The sequence below is a fragment of the Mytilus californianus genome, unplaced genomic scaffold (genome assembly GCF_021869535.1).
Source record: "Mytilus californianus isolate M0D057914Y unplaced genomic scaffold, xbMytCali1.0.p SCAF_3, whole genome shotgun sequence".
Lineage (NCBI taxonomy): Eukaryota > Metazoa > Mollusca > Bivalvia > Mytilida > Mytilidae > Mytilus > Mytilus californianus.
In genome coordinates, this window is record NW_026262679.1 from 111015682 (window position 1) to 111037038 (window position 21357).

The window sequence follows — 21357 nt, forward strand, 5'->3', positions numbered from 1 at the left end:
CGTATTACACGAGATTTGGTGGTGGAATATGTTTCTCTAATGATTTTCAAACACTACGCAGGCAAATTTATTCCTTCTTTTCGAATGATCTGCAAAAAGATGTGTTCTTTCTATGAGACGTCATCAGGCATGGTTGCCTTTTTTCATGCCGTCACAATAGGAAATTCAGAGGAAAGCAAGAAAATTCGACGTTATAATCGGATTTTAACCAATGAAGAATTGAGATCAAACGAACCACACGTTGATTAAATTTTTTTTATACAATGGGTGCAGAAAGGGATAAATTGACGAAGAATTAGAGAAATATATATATATATAAAAAAAAAACAATAAAAAATATATATATACGTTACCTGATAAAATGTTGTAAAAAGTTTGTAACATAATAACAGCTTTACTACAGATAGTATAATTGTGTGCATATTTTTTTTATCTGAACTTATATAAGTGACTTTGTTTGGCTACAAAATGTGGAAAAAGAGCTAAGAATAAAATAAATTATTTCTTTTTTTCTTTAAATAGTTTAAGCACATATGGGTCAATATCGCAAATGTGCTTACAAAACAGGAACACAGCTATAAATAGAAATAAAAAAAACATGTATGCAATGACGTTGGACATGAAGTCATTTTTAGTAATTGACTGAGCTTAACCATTTGTGCGTTTTTTAATGCAGAATACATGGCCAGTGTACATCAAGTCAAGAATAACAATTATTTGGTGGATTATTCCTCAATTCATGTATAATCCACCTTTTGACTCAACCTCAGAGCAACTAAAAAATGTAAAAATAAGCTTACAATTTGTGCAATTTTGGGGAAAATTAACTGTTTTATGTTTTCTTTACACTATAAAATAATAGGAAAAGAGTTAAGTTTTTTCCCAAATTGCACCAATTGTAAGCTTTTTTTTACTTCTTTTTGTCACAAAGGATTAAAGCTTTAAATGGTATATGAAAGATACAAGATATTCTATTGAGCAAATTATGGCATCCATACTCAGCATAGTAATCATTCATAACAAAAGTTTTGTTAGAAAGAAGGAAAATTTTAAACAAAAAGTGTTTATGTTAGTTGGCAAAAAAAAATATATTGTTTTGGCAAAAGAGATGGCAAAAAAGAAAATTGACCCAGGGGAAACCCTGCATAACAAAATAAATACATCAAACAAAACAAAAAACTTTCAATAACAATGATTAGTTAGAATGAAATGACAAAATAATGAAAATAAAATGCTCCGCTGGGCGCAGCTTGATACGACCGCAGAGGTCGAACCCTGAACAGTTGGGGCAAGTATGGACACAACATTCAAGCTTGATACAGCACTGAATTTGGATTGTGATTAAATATTTGACACAGCATAGGTTTCTGACACAGAATGAATGTGGTCTATGAACTTAAAAATTTTTAATTTACCTATTCAAACCATATCATTATTATTTGCTTTTATATATAAATCAGAAATAACCAATTTAAAATGGAAAATTTTAAAGAAAAAAAAAGGGAAAAAAAATCCCTCCCCCAAATTTTTTGAACCCCCTTATGATTCATCACCCCTAAACTCAATACCAGCCTTGCCTTTGTGGTATGGAACCTTCCAGTACAATTTCAGAGAGATCCATACACTTGAACACAAGTTATTGTCTGGAAACTAGAAAAATGCTTGTTTTTAGGCCCCTTTTTGGCCCCAAATTCCTAAACGTTTAGGGCAATTACCCCCAAACTCAAACCCAGCTTTTCCTTTGTGATATGGAACCTTGAAGTACAATTTCATAAAGATCCATACACTTACACACAAGTTATTGTCCTGAAACTAGAAAAATGCTTGTTTTTTGCCCCTTTTAGGCCCCTAATTCCTAAAATTTTGAGGCAATTACCCCCAAAATCAATCCAAGTCTTCCCTTTGTGGTATGGTACCTTGCAGTACAATTCCAGAGAGATCCATACACTTGAACACAAGTTATTGTCTGGAAACTAGAAAAATGCTTATTTTTGGCCCCTTTTTCCTAAACGTTTTGGGCAATTACCCCCAAACTCAATTCCGGCTTTCCCTTTGTGATACGGAACCTTGTAGTACAATTTCAGAAAGATCCATACACTTACACACAAGTTATTGTCATGAAACTAGAAAAATGCTTGTTTTTTGCCCCTTTTTTGGCCCCTAATTCCTAAAATTTTGAGGCAATTACCCCCAAAATCAATCCCAGCATTCCCTTTGTGATATGGAACCTTGTGGTACAATGTCAGAGAGATCCATACACTATAACACAAGTTATGTCTGAAAGTTACAAAAATGCTTATTTTTGGCCCCTAATTCCTTAACTGTTGGTACCATAACCCCCAAAATCAATCCCAACCTTCCTTTCGTAGTATTGAACCTTATGGTAAAATTTCATAGAGATCCATTCACTTAAACTAAAGTTAGAGTGCGAAAACCAATGTGTCGTCGGACGACGACGACGACACCAACGTCATACCAATATACGACAAACAAAATATAACCAGGTTAGAATACACAATACTAAATTAACCACATAATCAGGGATCCTGTTCTATTATGGCGCAATTATTCTCAATTACCTGTAATTACACAACCCCTATTGTATTATAATCAAAATGGTTCTCCTTTTACTGTGTTAAAGCCCTGAGGGATATCTGGATAAAGGTCATTAAATAATCACTTGTATGGGTAGACACACCGGACAGGAGAAAACATTGATCAATTATTGAGTTAATTTTCCATAAATGCTAATGAATTTAGATTAAATAATAAAATATTCAATTCAATTAGTAACAGTATTACGAAAAACTAGTTTTAACAAGTTGAACACATGGTTTTATTGACTTAATTAATCTGCATCCCCCTTTTAAAACGAAAAACAAAATTAGATTCTTAATCGTAAAATGAAAAATAATTTCATGCCAAATAACATGAGAACAATTATCGACTTTTTGCATCACTGACTTTAAGTGTAAATACACAAACACTAACTGCCATTTGATGATCTGAAATTTAGTATCGCTCATACCTTAATTCTGAATTCATTTCTACAAAATATATCAAATGGTTGATTATACGTGAATTGAGTTATAATCCACCAATTAATGGATATTCCTGACCTGTACATCTTGATCTTGATTTGGTAATGCAACACGTCGGACAGACATTAATATTATAAACACTGTACATCCATCACATAGAAATAAGTCCAAATACCCCCCTACATGTACCTAACAATATCTGCAAATGATCTTGTCTCTGTTGAAGATTGGGTCTTGTTGAAAATTGGTATTATTTGTGTTCCAGTCCTTTATAGTATTAGGGATAAAGCTAAATTTGTGTGAGTCTTTTGAACTGTTTGGCGGTCCGAGGAAATGATATTTATTCATGAAATTGGTTATTTTTCAAGGTATGTACATTACATGTTACGTTTGATCATTCTGACTATGCATGAAATATTTGCCACTGGAAGTTAAGAAAACCAACAATCAATCAATCATGTTTAATATCTTTGAAAAAGAGAGGCGAAAAATACCAAAGGGACATTCAAACTTATAAGTCGAAAAATAACCTGACAACGCCATGCCTCTAAGAAAAAGACCAACAGACAAACAATAGTACACAAAACACAACATAGAAAACTAGACTGAGCAACAAGAACCCCACCAAAAACTGGGGGTGATCTCAGGTGCTCCAGAAAGGAAAGCAGATCCTGCTCCACATGTGGCACCCGTCGTGTTGCTCATGCTAGTACATACCCGGTTATAAGTCTAATTTGGTAGGTCACATTCGGGGTAAAGGTTACAGGATTGTAGTTAGGACATTTGAAACATATCCGATATCATATGTGAAATGGATATTTCATAACGGTCAACCAAATCGTGATGGCGTCCGTAAAATTTACGAAGGGATGATTTCAACATCACCACTTGGAACTCTTGGTTTAATAGCTTTCTTAAGAGCAGCAACCCTCTATCAAGGAAATCATGATAGGAAATACAAGCCCTGGAATAACTTATCAACTGGGAGATATATACTCTGTATGCAGGCGCTGCTGGAATGTTGCTACATAGAAATAGAAAGATCACAATTTGGGAAGCTGAAATCGTCTCTTTTGTGGTAAAGTTTTGTTTTTAACCGACCCTCATTGTCAATAGATATAAGAAGATGTGGTATGAGTGCCAATGAGACAACTCTCCATCCAAGTCAAAAGTTATAAAAGTAAACCATTATAGGTCAAAGTACCAAACAGCAAGCTATAAAGGGCCCCAGAAATTACTAGTGTAAAATCATTCAAACGGGAAAACCAACGGTCTAATCTATATAAAAAACGAGAAACACTTATGAACCACATCAACAAACGACAACTACTGAACATCAGATTCCTGACTTAGGACAGGTGCAAACATATCTAGATGTAAGTCAACATATGAGGCAGACTTAACTGTATCTGTTGTATCCTTTATCTGAAGTTCGATGGGATAGATGCGTTCAAAATAGTCACCAAATTTTTAATTATTGAAAATTATGATACATTTGTAATTATTCTGCTCATTAATTTTAGATTGGCAAATAAAATACTTTTTTGTTTGTTTTTATATATGTATATATGTCTCTGGTACTTATTTGTTGTTGAAGCATGCTTACCTCTGTTCAGTCTTTTTACTGTTTCAATGATTCAGACCTCTTGTTTCCTGAATCGTGCATGTGAAATTTCAGATGCGGATGTAAACAAAAATAAACCAAGTTGTTGAAGTTACACATTTCATGATTGGATAATTTCCCCTAATTCAAAGAAGTCCAATTTTGATTAGATGAACCCAGAGGTCAATAAATTTCGCGGGAAAGTTCCGCATGGTTCTCAATAACAACATTCAACGTTTTAGAATAATAATGAATAATCAAGCAAAGATTTCATCATTTTTCACAAAAGTTTCACCTGAAAAACGGCAAAATACTGAAGCTTTAGAGGTACATGCAACAAACAAGTTTATTGAATTTTAAGTGCCCATTATCTGATCTTACACATGTCTTTATCTGAGCTGAACATCCAAGGCAAAATTATATATGCTTATAAAGTATGATTGATGATTGATACAAAATTTAGAATAGAATGATTTAAACATATAAATTGTAATAGTGTCTTGCATCTAGGACTATTTATTATACTAGTATAATAGTCCCAGCATGCATGTAATGATTTGACACACTGATCTGGGTAAAATCAAATCTGGGACCAATAGATTGACTGTAGTTGCAGGCACTTGTCTCTGAAAAAAAAATATATTCTTCAAAATAACACTTATCTCATATTTTGGAGAAATGTCACACAGTTGCGAATTTCCATTATATTTCGATTCTGGGGTTGTCTATACCATATAAAACCTTATGTTGGAAATCTACATTAAATTATCTACAAAATGATGCATAACATACCTATTTCTGTTGTCAGAATCTTTTTAGTATGTCAACCTTAAACTAGTTGTCTTCTGATGGCTAAATCATTTGTCACTGGAAGAAAATAATTGGAAAACCAAAATCAGGGTTCTCACTAAGGCGAGTCAATGAGTCCGGAGGACTCCTGAAAATCTGTCTGGACTCATCATTTTCAAAAACCGATAAGTCCAAAGATGCATCAATATTGTAAAATATTGCATCGACTTTGTCATGGCCAAAAATTAGGAGTAGTGACCAACCCTTAACCAACATCATCAGTCAACTCATTTTAGGAATTATTGCTCCTCAGTTTTTTTGACCAATTGTAGTGTTTTACCTTGTATCTTGAAAACTATTAACAGATACATTGAAATCATTTTGACCTTTTATTTTGAAAACTTTAATGGTTGGACAAAATCTAGGTCCAGCAAAAGTTATAAGATAAGCAAGGAAGATTTTGGCCCACACAATTTCTATTCTACCCAAATATTCTTGCTGCATTGTATCATTTTAATGCAAAAATGCTAGGTGAGCGATTCAGACTCCTTGGAGCCTCTAGTTTTAAGCTGCTTCAAAATTATGTACTTGAAATTGAAAATTTTTTGAACAAATTTGGATTATACAAATTAAACTGCTATTTTTCAACTTGAACTACTTTTTTGTTTGTTTTTATATATGTATATATGTCTCTGGTACTTAGTACTCTAGTACATGTGTAGTAGATATATATAAAAAAAAAGGTCAATATACATGTATTAAGGGAGCTACTATTTGATTTTTAGGGGGGGGGGGGGGGGGGGCTAGGATGAAAAATTTGGTCCTGCCTTTTTTTTTTAGTTGTAATCTCTGTCCTGCCTTTTTATTTTCCACTCTTATCAGTCCTGCCTTTTTTTTTTATTAGTTTATCCTGACTTTTTTTACATAAATTGTCATCCTGCCTTTTTTTTTTTTTCCAAGTTGCTCATCCTGCCTTTTTTTTTACTCAAAACTCCTGTCCTGCCTTTTTTTTCAAATTTCATCCTAGTCCCCCCATAAAAATCAAATGGTAGCTCCTTAAGGTAGAGTGACTTAAATACCTCTTTATTATTGCCCTTAACCTATGGTACAATGTATCTCCATCAGGCTCCAGATTATTTTACCAATACAGCTGTCTGTCCATTATCAAGATACTAATGTTTAAACTAGTACTGTATTTTTTTGTCATACAGAAATTTCCAAAGAAAGCAAGAATAGACTGTGAAAATATTCCTCCTTTACCAGAAACAAATTTTGCCAAAAAAGAACCAGCCCCTCTTTTAAAGAAAGATGATAAAAGTCCAGACAAGGACCTTTCATCCTCTCCTGGTGGTGATATGCCTAGAACTGAATGTTTGTCCCCAGAACAGAAAGATCGAGTGAATGAGAATAAAGCTGCTGCTTTAGCAAAGCTAAGAGAGAAACAGACTAATGGATTATTGACAAACATCGGTGATTCCTGGTATAAAGCTCTTCAGGAGGAATTTACTAAACCATACTTTGTTGAGGTAAAGTTTGTTTTAAGATGATGAAGAAATACTATTTTTAGATACTGTAAATTCAGAATTATTGCATGCATTTATTATTGCGATTTTTGAAACATGGACAATTATGCAAGATTAACTATAACAATTTCAAGAAAATCTGCATACAGAGTGCCATTTATAAATATCCAATTGCAAGTTTTTATTATTGCGATACTCAACCAGTCAAATTATTGGCATTAATTAAAACCTCTCAATAATTTCTGAATTTACAGTATACAAGACATGGTGGAATTAAATCAGAAGCCTACTGTAGACTCTTTAGGCTTATTCATACTCTACAAATTGAAGATGATACAAAGTTGTAGTTCTGTTTCCTTCTCATTCAGAGAGTTCTTTAGAAACCTATGTAAAGCTTTGACCAATCATTAGTACCAAATGTATCTTTGAAGCTATTGTGCATTTTCCTTATATTTTGTGAAAATTAAGAAACCAGATAAACCTCTGACAATTCTGCTTCTAGTGGTAAAAGTTGATTCAAATCTGAGCAGAAATGTGCCAACAATGATTTTTGTATTTGAGTATACAGGAAAAAATTCTAAGTGACATATCAACAGCATTATAATACTGATACTTCTGTTTTTGTATACATGTATCCTGCTTAAAAGAATATTTTTATAATATTGTTTATTTACAGTTGTCAAAGTTTGTAGAATCAGAAAGAAAAAAAGGAACAATTTATCCTCCTGCTGACCAGGTCTTTAGCTGGACAAGGTATTGTAATGTCAATGATGTAAGTTTGTAATTATAGATTCTAGTGCTGAATCCAGTGACATATTATATATCAGTCCAAATAACAATCATGCACTTCAAAAAAGGGATTCACTTGAATGATGCCTTTAAATATTTGATTTTGTTATTTTACTAAATGTTGGGTACACATAATTAAATGGATAATTGGTTCTTCTCATATTGCCTGAAAACAGCAGCAAGATGAAATAATGAATTAATAATGAAAATTACTATCTTTCAACAATCATAAAGTTGTTCCAAATCTGTGAAATATCTACAGGAAGATGTTTATATCTTAGGTAGTGCAATGTTGCAGTGTTCTCCCCAGGCCCTTAAAGGACCGCGGGCCCGCGATGTATAATTTTTTACCGTGGTGGTACCGTTCTTACCGCGATGTATAATTTTTCTTCGTGGTGCTAAAATTTTCAGTTAAAAAATCGTAAATCGGTAAAGTTTTAAACGACTTGTTAAATCTTTTCCGTGCGGTATAAAACTCCAGGTGAAATTTGACCAGTTCAAACCAGTTCAACACAGATTGTTTACACCACGTGATCGATTTACCTTTATGAGGTTAACCTTTGTTGATTGGATTTAATCGATGTAATTAACACTTTTTACATGATTCTTTTGTGTTTTAATTTAGAGATCATAACTTTATGATCAAAGATAACTATTTTAAGGCTTCACTCACCACCTGACAAGTCGGCAAATACTTTGTACACAAACCGTTTTGACCCGATAGTTGTACATACGACGGTACATATTTTGTACATTATAAAGTTAGCTCAATATTTATATTATAGTTTTATATGTCTCTGATTAAACCATGGCCAAAATTATCTTTAACTATGACATAGTTATTGCATGATATTCCGGTTTCAAACTGTCAACAAGTAATTCAAAGGGGAAGGATCATATGACCCAGTTAGTTCACGTAGAATATTCAAGATTATTTACAATTAACTGCAATCTATTCTATTTAATAAATAAAATGCATGACTGTACATTCAAACTGGATATCTATATCCATATGATCATTAATGAATAACAGAAGTGATCTTGCAATTTTAATCCATAAGCACATGTTAAATCTATTTATATCTACTTCCTGTCATTTTGGCGGGAAAATGTTGTTGACATTGAATATGACTTATAGATCTATAGACCTAAGATAAATTTATAGATTTAGGATTTTTTTTTAAATGGATCATGACAAATAAAGATTTAGATTTCAGTGCAGTATTAAGTCTGTATATATGTTTGATTATCACCAAAGACAAGAAAGGTTAATATTTACATGTACATGAAATCTATGGCAAAATATTTTAAAATTTATGAAAAATTTCTTTTTATTAAAATTCAAGATAGAAACTGGTTCAAATAATAACACTATTTTTTTCTTGTTAATTTTAAATCTCCTTATGACAGGAATCCTTTCACATACAACAACTTTCTTTCTAGAAACTAGAAAGTTTTTTAAATTGAACATTTTTGTTCTCTTTTGAATCAGGGAACAGTATATCTAACAATATATATGTTCCTGTTTGAATGATATTTTATTTTTATTGATCATGGATTTTATATTTAATTACTTTAAATTTAGATGAATATCATGTAATGAATCATGTTTTATTTATTTTTAAAAAATATTAAAAGTATACAAACTGTTAATTGATCTTTTTAACCAATAATATTCTGACATACATGTAACACAGTACCACAGAATTAAAACAAGAGACATAAAAACTGCAGTAACTAGAAATATAGCGACGCCACGCGACACAACTGATTGTATGAATCATTTCACCAAGCTGTTCACACGCGTTACCCTGGTGCTATCCAAAAATCCTGGGGAGAACACTGTGTTCTGTTTTATAAAAGAAGCAAGACTTGTGGAAGATTGTACATTTTATGAAATATAAATACAGCAAGTAATGTTTTAAGGTTTACTGTAATTGGTAATTTACTGTTTTTCTACATCATTAGGTAAAAGTAGTAATACTAGGACAGGATCCTTACCATGGACCAAGACAAGCACATGGTGAGCTATTACATATATAACTAAAACAACATTTACTTACTGCTCATATAAACTGGCTAACCTTAATAAATTCTGTTGTGGTAATTTTTGGCCAGGTTGGTAAAGTTCAAAACCGGCTTAGAGTATGGTGATGTTGGGGAGATGGGTGGGCGGGTAGGGAAAAGTTGGTACCTATTTTGTGTACCGTCATTTGGGGTGTAAAGTGCGCATTTGTGTATAGTGCGCACCCCCTTTATGGTCCAAGAAACGTGAGAAAAGAAGTTTATTGTTCGTATAAGACTCATAGACATTTTCGGAAAAGTTACAGCTCCAAAATCGGCAAACAGGAAGTCTATCGGTAAACAGGAAGTTTTTTAAATGGACACTGATGTCGGAGAATTCCGAACGGAATACGATATTAAATGAAATTGCAAATATTCTGACAAATGAATAAGAATTTTATTAGATTGAGATAAATCTACATTTAAGTTTGTATTTTTAATTTAATAAATTGTTTAAGTATCAAGGACAAGATTAAATATCCAAATTAATCAGTCAAATGGTTATCATTAACATCATTAGTGCTGTAATAAATTGTTAAAATCTCATTATTTTTATTTTTTGTTTGTTGATTCTAGCTGTTAATCCGGATTATCACACCTCAATCAACGAGTCTAATTGATGTCAAAACAAATCAGTGACAGGTTCACCTTGTTATACCCCACGCAATGAGTTGCGGAGGGTATAATGTTTTTGACCCGTCCGTCCGTCTGTCTGTCCGTCCGTCCATCAGTCCGTCAGTCCTGTTTCTTGTCATCGCATCTCCTCTAAAAGAGGGACGAAAGATACCAGAGGGACAGTCAAACTCATAGATCGAAAACAAACTGACAACGCCATGGCCAAAAATAAAAAGACAAACAGACAAATAATAGTACAGATGACACAACATAGAAAACTAAAGACTAAGCAACACGAACCCCACCAAAAACTGGGGGTGATCTCAAACCACACAACAGAATTTCATGAAACCTTTTTAGATAATAAGGACATACTATGTAGTTGTGCATATCGACAGGAAATTACGATTCAATTCTTTTTCTAGGAGTTACGCCCCTTTGAACTTATTTACTTTAATGTACTACTGCAACAGTTTGTCATCGCAACTCCTCTCAAACCACACAACAGAATTTCATGAAACCTTTTCAGATAATAAGGACATACTACGTAGATGTGCATATTGACAGGAAATTACGATTCAATTTTTTTTTTTAGGAGTTACGCCCCTTTGAACTTATTTGCCCAATATACTACTGCAACCTTTTGTCATCGCAACTCCTCTCAAACCACACAACAGAATTTCACGAAACCTTTTTAGATAATAAGGACATACTATTTAGTTGTGCATATCGACAGGAAATTACGATTCAATTCTTTTTCTAGGAGTTACGCCCCTTTGAACTTATTTACTTTAATGTACTACTGCAACAGTTTGTCATCGCAACTCCTCTCAAACCACACAACCGAATTTCATGAAACCTTTTCAGATAATAAGGTCATACTACGTAGATGTGCATATTGACAGGAAATTATGATTCAATTTTTTTTTTTGATACAATTTTTTTTTCTTACACTTATTTTATTTCTCCAATGACAATGTGGGGACGTGGGGTATGTGAGCGCGCTCACTAAGGTTCTTTCATTCCTAATTAAATTCGTTTAGGTTACAATTATGGGATTATAATGTTTTCAATCGTAATTTCTTGAACGGTTTAAAACAGTTGTTTAAAAGTTACAAAGTAGAAACGAAGATGTATTTATGAAAATAAACTTCTCATAGACTAAATCATCACTTTACAACTTCAAGTCACATGACTGACCCACATGACTGGCCATCACCTGATACATTAGAAAAACTGGCGGTTTATCTTTTCAAAACGAGCGTGGTTTATTCAATTTTCATACACTTTTCTTCTACTCTCCATGATGAACACAGTCAAAAACAGTAAGTTATGACAACAAGGAACACAGAGGCTAATTTAACCGACAACAAAAGCTTTATTGTGTCTTTATTAAGATATGGCAAATTTCTGGATTGCAAACAGATGGACAAATTTACACGATAAACGTAACTACAGAGATATAAAATGTGTTTTTTTATATGAATAAAACATGACAAATCAAAAACAATAAGATACATATTACAAATATAACATGTAAAACATAAAAACAATCGAGGTTTTAGCAAAAATATTCCGTACTCTTCACTTCTCCTGGAAATTTCTTTGTCGGAGTTTGGACCTGAAAAAAGACTAAGAAAATGTCTGTAGGCATGTATAACGTGCACCCCTCTTACAAGAAAAATGACCCAGGATATAAATGTGCGCACTATACATACCAAAGGACGGTAATCAACTCCTACAGTTTTCAACCCAGATTCCTGAAACTTTACAGTGTGGAACGTTAGCAAAATTTAACTTCGCTCTTCAATGGTTTTCCTCAAATAATAAAGATAGCTGAATGGGGTTCTTTTGTAGATTTTCCCAGCGGACCCTCAATGAGTATTGCAATAATAAGAATCTTGCATTCTGATATCTCATAATTATATCTGTATGCTAATTTTCCTGAAATAGCAATCACTAATCTCACATTTTTGTCCATTCTTCAACAATCGCAATAATAAATGCCCACAATAATTTCTGAATTTATAGTAAGTAGTTTTATGTATTCATGATATTATTATGTCAAAATTTATATATTGCTTCAGGTCTTTGTTTTAGTGTACAGAAGGGAGTGACTCCTCCACCAAGGTAAATTGCTTTAAAAACACATATTACAGGAATGCTATGTTATATAACTGATCTGAAACATAACTTGAGTATTATTATCATAACAGATACTTGGATGTTCCAAATATACTCTCAAGTTGTTTAGTACAACTGACATCCTTAATTTTCAACATCACAGGTTAAAGAACTTTTGAGTTATTCCCCTTGGTAAATTGAAAAAAATAAAATTCATGGTGAGTAGATATGAATAAAATGAAATGTAGGATAAATGTTAAAGAAACAGCAACCCAATGACATGATAAACAAAATGGCAACCAGAATAAAACATGGTCTTGAAAAATAGACTCGTTTTTTTTTTACAATATGGAAAGTCTTTCAACACCAAATTCTAAAAATGAAAAAAAACTATAAATTTTCAGTTATAACAAATTACAACCTGACCAAAGACAGGCACATAAACTAGTATCAGGATTGTACTAGTTATTTGAGATCTCAACCATCCCTATTGTCTGGGTCAATACCTCTCTTGGTGGACTACTAGTCCAAGAGGGTCTCATGTCATGATAAATTTAGAAATAATTCAGAAAATAAGGTTCCAACTCCTTCAGGTAGAGTTGACCTCAGGTGGATTTGGCTATTCTTTTTAGGTTCATTTTGGTCATATACCTCCTCAATTATTTGTAAATCCTTGGCTATCAATTTTAGGGTTTTAGCTATAGCCTTCCTAAAGAAGGTAAACCCAAAAAGTGCTTCAGATACTCCACATTTATAGTGTTATTTTCATATTCATTATTCATTTATCTGGGCAGTGAAACAACAAAAGATTAATAATAGAACAAGAAAGAAAAATCATAACAGAAAAAGCACTTAAAATAGTATGAAGAAGATGTGGTATGACTGCCAAAAAGACAACTATCCACTTACAATTAAAGGACAAAGATTTAAACATTGTCTTGATAATTACTGTATAATTGGTAATTAAAATGCAAGTAAGAAATAATAGAATTATAAAGTGACCATTACTTTTTTTCTTTTTTTTTGACCTTGCTAACAACTTAAGTGACCAAAAAACAAATTACTGACAAGGATGTGTGGAGCAGAGTGTGACAGCATTCTACGAAAAATTATATCACTATCACTGAGCTGATGAAGTCAGTATTCAAACATAGAATTCCATTATTCTTTTTATCAGCAATTTGCTATAACTATATGTTTATTTGGTTTAGAATATGAAATTTCATGAAGAAGTTAGTAAAGCCATTTTTATGTGTACAAAGCGTTATGAGAAAATATCTCCGAAAGTAATTTACTTAAAATTTACCAAACTGGTGTAAGGATTAATCTGAGGAATGTAACAGTCTCTTATGAAATTATGCCACACTGACCTATATTTTACACTTCATTGGTTTGTATTAAGTTTAATGTTCAGGTCATTTCTTAAGATCTCAAGTGACCCAACATTTCTATCTTTTATACTTAACTAAACTTGACTTCCATTATAGTTTGAATTATAATATAAGGATTATTAAGCTTTGTGGACAAGACATATTTATAATATAAGGATTATTAAGCTTTGTGGACAAGACAGAATTATAATATAAGGATTATTAAGCTTTGTGGACAAGACAGAATTATAATATAAGGATTATTAAGCTTTGTGGACAAGACACACTTTGTAATAGTAGTTTGCCTACTGTGGGTTCATTACTATTTGTGGGATACCAATTTTCGTGGATTTTGTGAGTAAAAGTGAACCGCACATTGAAATGTTGTAACAAAGTACAAATTTTCTATAGGCTTGTATACAAAGTTTGGCAAAATTAAATGTCCACAAAAATACATTTTCCCTCAATCCACGAAATTAGGTCAGACTACACGAAATGCGTCGGACCGTCGGACAAATCCGGTGAATAATGGATCGGTCTGGTAAAATTTTGTTGAATTCCGGTCCGAATGTCCGGTGTTGTTTATTTTTCATGGTTTTTCTAGCATTCTAGCAAAATTCCCAAACGATCTCAAAATTCATTTTCATCTTTATTATTCATGACAGCGATGTTTATTTTGTTCAACCGCTAGCTTTATGCCGAAAATCGCCTACAAGTAATGTGAAAATCCGGGTAAAAACATATCTGACTGACGAAAACAACAATGGCTGCCATCAACCGGAAATGTAGACAATACCGGATCAGATTCCGGGAACGGATAAGGCAAATACCCTGGGTTTGCCGATCAAATACAATAAATAAATTTTTTAAAATCCAAGCCGGTCACAAAATACAGCTGTGAAATATAAACACTAGAATTGAAAACCAAGATATATGAAAAAGAGGGAAGAAACAGGAAATATTTCATACAGAAACTCTAAATAATTTTAGTTCACAAATAATTTTCAGGTCAAATCCATTAAAATATGACATTACTTTTCTTTATCACTGAAATGCATTCAGGCAATTGTGCACAACTTTCATCACTTTTACACTCTTGTCACATGATTTTGTTTTTGTGCGTTTTTGGAGAGGAGTAGGGCACAAGTTAACAACCATAAGTTTGTTTGTATTTTGTCAGATAATATATAATTTGATGTAAAAAAAAATTGGTCTGGTAAAATTTAATTCGGTCTGGTAAAGCTAGGTTGTTTACCAGACCAAATGTCCTGTAAAAATAAAATTCATTCGTGTAGTCTGTTAAGTGCCTACAAATAAATGAATCCACAGTATGTTGAACTGTTTTTTTTCCAGCCTTGTCAATATGTATAAAGAATTGGTGAATGACATTGAAGGATTCAAACATCCAGGACATGGAACATTGACAGGTTGGTCTGAGCAAGGTAGGTTGTTCATTAGTTCATCCGAAATGTATTTGTTGACACAGGCAAGGTTATATAAGACTTTGCAAATCACTGCAAACCATATTTAACAAGATAACAATTTTGTGATTTTAAAAACTTTGTTTTATTGTAGAAATCTTTTAATGTACATATTTGTGTTGTATTTTCCCCCTTTTTGCATTAACTTTGTTTCTCAGCAGCATTTAATTTATTAGTTGAATAATATTGATCATGTGGAAATTTTTCATTGAAGTTTTTTGTTTGAATCCAGTTAACAGTTGAAATCAAATTACACTGCAATTATTCATTAGTTTTTAGAGGTAAAAGTTGCAGTAGTAGGTACACAGGGCAGTGATACTGGTTCATTTAAGCCTGTAGTTTATTTTATTTTCTCCTCTTTATCAACCTCTTGACAAAGACCTTCCATGCAAGAATACAGGATCTATTTTAGCCTATTAATCACTCTTGTTTATGTTTCAATAAAATTACCTTTTAATATACTTTTTATTGATGCATTTACTTTGAAAGATCAGCTTTTAAAAATGAACAATGTGATTTTAATGAAAAGATCTTATCGGTAGAGGAAAATTAGTCGATAATACATTGAGAAACACAGGCTCAATGGAAACTTTATAGTTTGATACTTTTTTGGTATGTGAGAAATTTCTTTTTTCAAACTAGGTGTACTGCTGTTGAATGCCTGTTTGACTGTGAGGGCAAGCCAAGCAAATTCTCACAAAGACAAAGGTTGGGAGAAACTAACAGATGCTGTTATTTCTTGGCTGAATAAAAATCGTTCCGGTATAGTGTTTATGCTGTGGGGAGCTTATGCTCAAAAGAAAGGAGCTTATATTGATAAGGTAGCTGTAAGAAAAGTGATGCTCTTCATTTTGTTAACAAAATGTTCTTATAAGTTTTTAATTCATTTATACATGTAATATTTTTTATTATGTAGAGGATGTAGTTCTTTCCTGTATGGATTTAAGGTGTGTAGTAAACGTCAATGAGACCACAATCCCAACAACTACAAAACATAGATATCATGATCTCCACATACATGTATGGTCTAAATGATGGAAAAACACCAAAACTATATGGCAAGCTTTTAATATTCTCATGTTTAAAAAAAATAAGATGACTCAGGATTTCAAACCGAAAACTTTCCCTCTTAACTTGGGTTAAGCTCACAAATTCGTTCAGTTAAAACCAGGTTGCTGGGTACACTTTCACTCCTGTATTTTATTTTTTCGTGGGATTCCCTGGCCGAAATTTTATTTGCATGAGCTGTTTGCCTGACCAGAATTAATTTGACATGTGCTACATCCAAAAACAACCTCGTAGTTTTGATCATTGAAATCTCAGGAACCGTAGCGAATTGTGCTGTCAAATTTTGATATATATATAATGTAGATAAATAACTAAGGTTGAGCATCCATAAACTTTTCAAAGAGTAACAAGCAGTTTACCTTAACACGTGTGTCAATAACGTAGGTTGATCGAGTCTGACAATATTTTTTGGCATTGCATCACCGTTTAACGTGTTGACTTACGTTCTGCAATATATTTCAAGCAAACGAGTGTTTGAAAATGCAATTTCTATGAGCCACTGAATCCTTTAGCTTCAAAAACTGTTTCCGTTTTCGTTTTCCTGACACAAGTAGATTTACCTCAAAATTATCATAGAAAAGAGTTGATAGAATTCAAAACTGTTATCTCCTTTCTAAGACAGATACTGTAAATTCAGAAATTATTGCATGTATTTATTATTGCGATTTTTGAAGAATGAGCAAAAATGCGAATTTAATTATTGCGATTTTAGGAAATGCTACACAAAGCTATATGTACAAGATATCAGAATACAAGTTCTTATTATTGCGATTCTCAAGGAATCGCATTATTCGCAATAATAAAAACCTCGCAATAATTTCTGAATTTACAGTATTTGATTTTGAATTTTGACTTCTAGAAAATGTGAACTGCTTTGGCATTGTCATAGCTTCTGAAGGTTAATCCCTGATTATTCATCAGGACTAAGCATTAAGACAATATTGGATCATAATCAAGGGTCCGGAAACGGTCATATATGCCAGTCATGTCCTAAGATGAAACTATTTGTCCTAAACGAGTAATTGGGATTTAGGACAAATTTTATTTTTTTAAAGAAGTAATTTCGGTCATTTCATTAACTAAATGTTTGAAATCGGATTTCTTAATCGCCATTTTGCACTGTCTTGTGTAAGTTGTGATCACTTGTTTTTGTTTATAATCCCTTTCCTGTAATAAAACTGCCACTTCAGTAGTTTGATAATCCTGATAATCCTGAGGGCTCTCCTAATATCTATATCAATGCCTCCGGGAAACATTGGCTAATGATCGCTAATCACTTTTTACCTGTGGTTTTAATTCACACCGGAAAGTGATCAAAAGCTCAGAATACTTTCTTAACAAAAATTGAAATTCCCTGACAAGTGTATTCATTATTTAATTACTTTTCAGCAAAGACAATCATCAAATCAGATTTAAAAATTAAACCTAAATTTACGGAGAAAAAATTATTTTTTCATGCTTTATTTACAATATATTACGCATGCATGAAATTGTCTTCAGCAAATTTAATATTTAATCGTAAAATGCAAATTGATTTCATGCTAAATTAAACGAGTGCAACTATTGTCTGTTACATTCAAACACTTTTAAAGGTAATAAAATAAAAAAAACATAAAAAGCCGGTGATTTCCTGTCAATTTGATAAACAAAACAAATCCCGGAAATGAATCTGGAATTATTCGTACTTTATCGCAAACTTCCGGTTTTAACTTTTGTCAAAATCGAAAGAAACGTATGCAATGTCTGAGAGATTTACCATTTTGAGTCATTAAAATCATTTCAATTTTAAACTATTGCCTTCCCTAAACTGTTCTCCATGGTAATGGTAAGACATTTACTTGGTAAATGCGACGAAACAGCAGTTCGTTGATGATATGAATCTAGCGAAGTTGACATCGACAATTTGGAAAGGGGCACCAACTTTTCAATCATCTCAAAATGACCGAAATTGTGTGGAAAAATTTCCAATCCTTGATCATAATCTTATGTTGCAAGCTACATATGATTATATTTTATTTTGTTTACAGAAGAAGCATCATATCCTGAAATCAGTCCATCCATCTCCGCTGTCGGCACACAGAGGATTCATTGGCTGCAAACATTTCTCAGAGTGTAATAAAATCCTCACAAAAGATGGCAAAACTCCTATTGACTGGTCTAACCTACCACCACAAGAGTGAATAGAATGACTAGGATATTGAATGAAAGCTGTACACTGCCAAACTTCTTCTTACGGCAACTGAAAATCAGTGTTGGTGTAATTTAATTACACTTCATGTATGCTATACAAGTGCTTGTTGTGTATACTAAATGTGATTTAACCTTTGCTCCAAAGTATGGATACATCAGAATACCTTAAAATGAAATAGAGTGTAAATGAATGAGCGGACCTACAAAAAAATTGCACACATTTAATGTGTTCATTATTGGTGAAAACTGAATTATTTTACATCATGGATATATTATTTTCTTATAGTATTAAAAATCATTGGTGTTGATTTTTAGGAAATTATGTTTTACTGTTTTATTTTGTTATTAAAAGTAGTAAAAGCAGTGGTTATTATTTAAGTTATGAAATATATACAAATGAAATTAAATGAATTTATAGTACATGTGAAACAGTTTGGCCAATTATTTACCTATGGGTATATAAATCTAGAAATATGCTTCATATATTCAGGGTTATCATCTGACAGTGGTTAGTCCCTCCTCATATTTGAGGCATGTCTAGTTTGCAAAAATGAATCAGTTTTCTTGTTTGTTTACTTATGAAATCTAAAATTTTGATGCAGATTTTGAGTAGCTTATTTTCTCATGAATTATAACAAGTATATATAGTTGTCCGTTTGTCTGTCAATTTGACCTTGATAGCACTCTCATGCTTAAATATTCTTTTGAATTTCAATAAAAATTTTATGTGATGTGTTAAAACAAATTTTAAAAAAAAGCTCATTTTCATATTATGGAAGTTATGCCCTATAGAGATGTAAAATATATGGATGATAATGTCTTGCTTTAATTGTTCTATGGATTTTAGTGAAATTCATTTTAAAGATATATTTTCCCAATATTGCAAAAAAAATTCTAAATATTGCTTAGGGGTATGTGTATGCATTGTATTTGATAAAATTTTTAAATTGCATATTTTTACTTCATTGTTAATACACAAACTACTTTTTTTAGTTTTTCGGCCCATGTTAGATTTTGCCATCACTATGTGTCTGTCATTTGTCATCTGTCTTCTGTAAACTTTCTTTAAAAATTTCTCTCTGAAACTGCTCATTAGATTGAAACCAAAGTTTGATTCATCTGTAGGATGTCATCTTTAAAGTTTGTGATTTTTGTCCAGGTTGATCAACCAATATGGTCACCATGTTTAAAAATAGAACATTGGAGTCAAACAACAGTTTTGGCCAATATCTCTAAAACTATAGCATGTAGAGAAAAACTGACAAAGTAAAACTGGTCAGCATAATCATAACAAGTTCTATCTATCCTGAATATTTTGGAAAAATCTGCCCCTGAAATGTTGTTTTAACACTTTTCAACATTTCCTCGCCATTGTTTCAAAAACTATTTGAGCTAGATTAAAAGTGTAAATTGCAAAAGTGATCAGCATGACAAGATGTATCTGCCGTGATAATTATGAGAAAACTTTAAAGGTCGCCCTGTTTTGGAGTTATTGCCTCTGAAATATCCATATTTTGCAGTTTTTGGGTGTTATTGTGAAAAAATTAGGAGTTAGGTTAAAAGTGTAAATTGCCAAAATTTATCAGCATAACAAGATCTATTAACTCTAAAAAGTTCAGAAAAATTTATCAACCTGTTTTTGTTGACTGCAAAATGATCAGCATGACAAGATTTACCTACTCTTGACAAACCGTCTTGGAGTTATTTTGCTCTTTAAATGTTGAATTTTTTTTAATTTTTTTTTTGGAAGTTTTGGCTGTTATCTAAAAAACTATACAAGCCAAGTTAAACATGTAAATAACAAAAATAATAAGCAACATAAAGTCAGAGTAACTATTGCATGTGCATAGGAAAGACCTTATAAGCAAACTGGCTAACTTTTTTACTGCAACTCAATATAAAAGTTCAATATCACTTATTTTAGTAGTGCATCAGGAAAATATTGCTGTTGGTGGATTAAATTTATGTTTAAATGGAATAACCCTGATTACTTCTGTAATTGCCTCATAATTTCCTTATTGACTTGCAGCAGGGCCCTCTGTGATGGCTTCCATCACTATCTTTTAGTGTTTTGTGTAAAGATTGCATAAAATACAACCAAAACCTTTATGCTACCTGGCTTGATATCTTGGTCCTGGAATACAGTAATCATCCTTTGATTTTCGTTGTCTTCGAATATAGTCCAAAATTTAGTCCTTCATATTTTATGTATGAAATAGTAAAAGGTTGATGAAATTACCTGTGAGTTAGAGCAAGTAGACTTTTCTCTTATTTTGATATAATATTCCCGAAAGTAGTACATCACACTGTAAAAAATTTATTGAGAAAACACAGATGTGAATTTTTTTTTTAATTTGCATTTAAATGTATTCTAAAGATATGAACTACAAAATAACTGTTCTCTCCAGGTTCTTTATCTTTCAAGTCTTATCACTACCTTTGATAGTCAAAACAACATATAGTGCAGTGAGGTGAACACTCTTTAAATCCTATCCAGCCAACATCATGCAATTTATTAATCATATTATGTACTCAAATAATCAAGTACAAATGTAACAAAATTATGTGTATTTGTATAATTATATTTGTCAAGAAAACTTATTAAAAAAATGCATCAGTTGTGTATGATGAATGAATCTATCTGATATAATAATAGATTGAACTACAAATGTGCATATATGCAAAGAAAGATAACCTCAA

At 32.1% G+C, this 21357-nt stretch overlaps 2 protein-coding genes across 3 annotated transcripts in view; one reads left to right on the top strand and one right to left on the bottom strand.

Annotated features, from left to right (window-relative positions):
- LOC127735806 (putative cytochrome P450 120) overlaps positions 1 to 4756 on the bottom strand; it is a 48882-nt gene extending 44126 nt beyond the window's left edge. The window contains exon 1 of one of the 2 annotated variants that reach the window (XM_052246183.1): positions 4648 to 4756. The gene's annotated coding sequence lies outside the window, so the exon portion shown is untranslated. The remainder of the gene's footprint in view (positions 1 to 4647) is intronic. The other variant, XM_052246185.1, reaches the window with a different exon arrangement.
- Positions 4757 to 4846: 90 nt separating this feature from the next.
- LOC127735809 (uracil-DNA glycosylase-like) lies at positions 4847 to 19020 on the top strand. Its single transcript, XM_052246190.1, has 8 exons — positions 4847 to 4971; positions 6645 to 6959; positions 7633 to 7728; positions 9714 to 9768; positions 12512 to 12554; positions 15272 to 15360; positions 16042 to 16220; positions 18495 to 19020. The coding sequence occupies exons 1-8, from the start codon at positions 4855 to 4857 to the stop codon at positions 18645 to 18647; spliced, it is 1047 nt and encodes a 348-aa protein (XP_052102150.1). The 5' UTR covers positions 4847 to 4854; the 3' UTR covers positions 18648 to 19020.
- The last annotated feature ends 2337 nt before the right edge of the window (positions 19021 to 21357 follow it).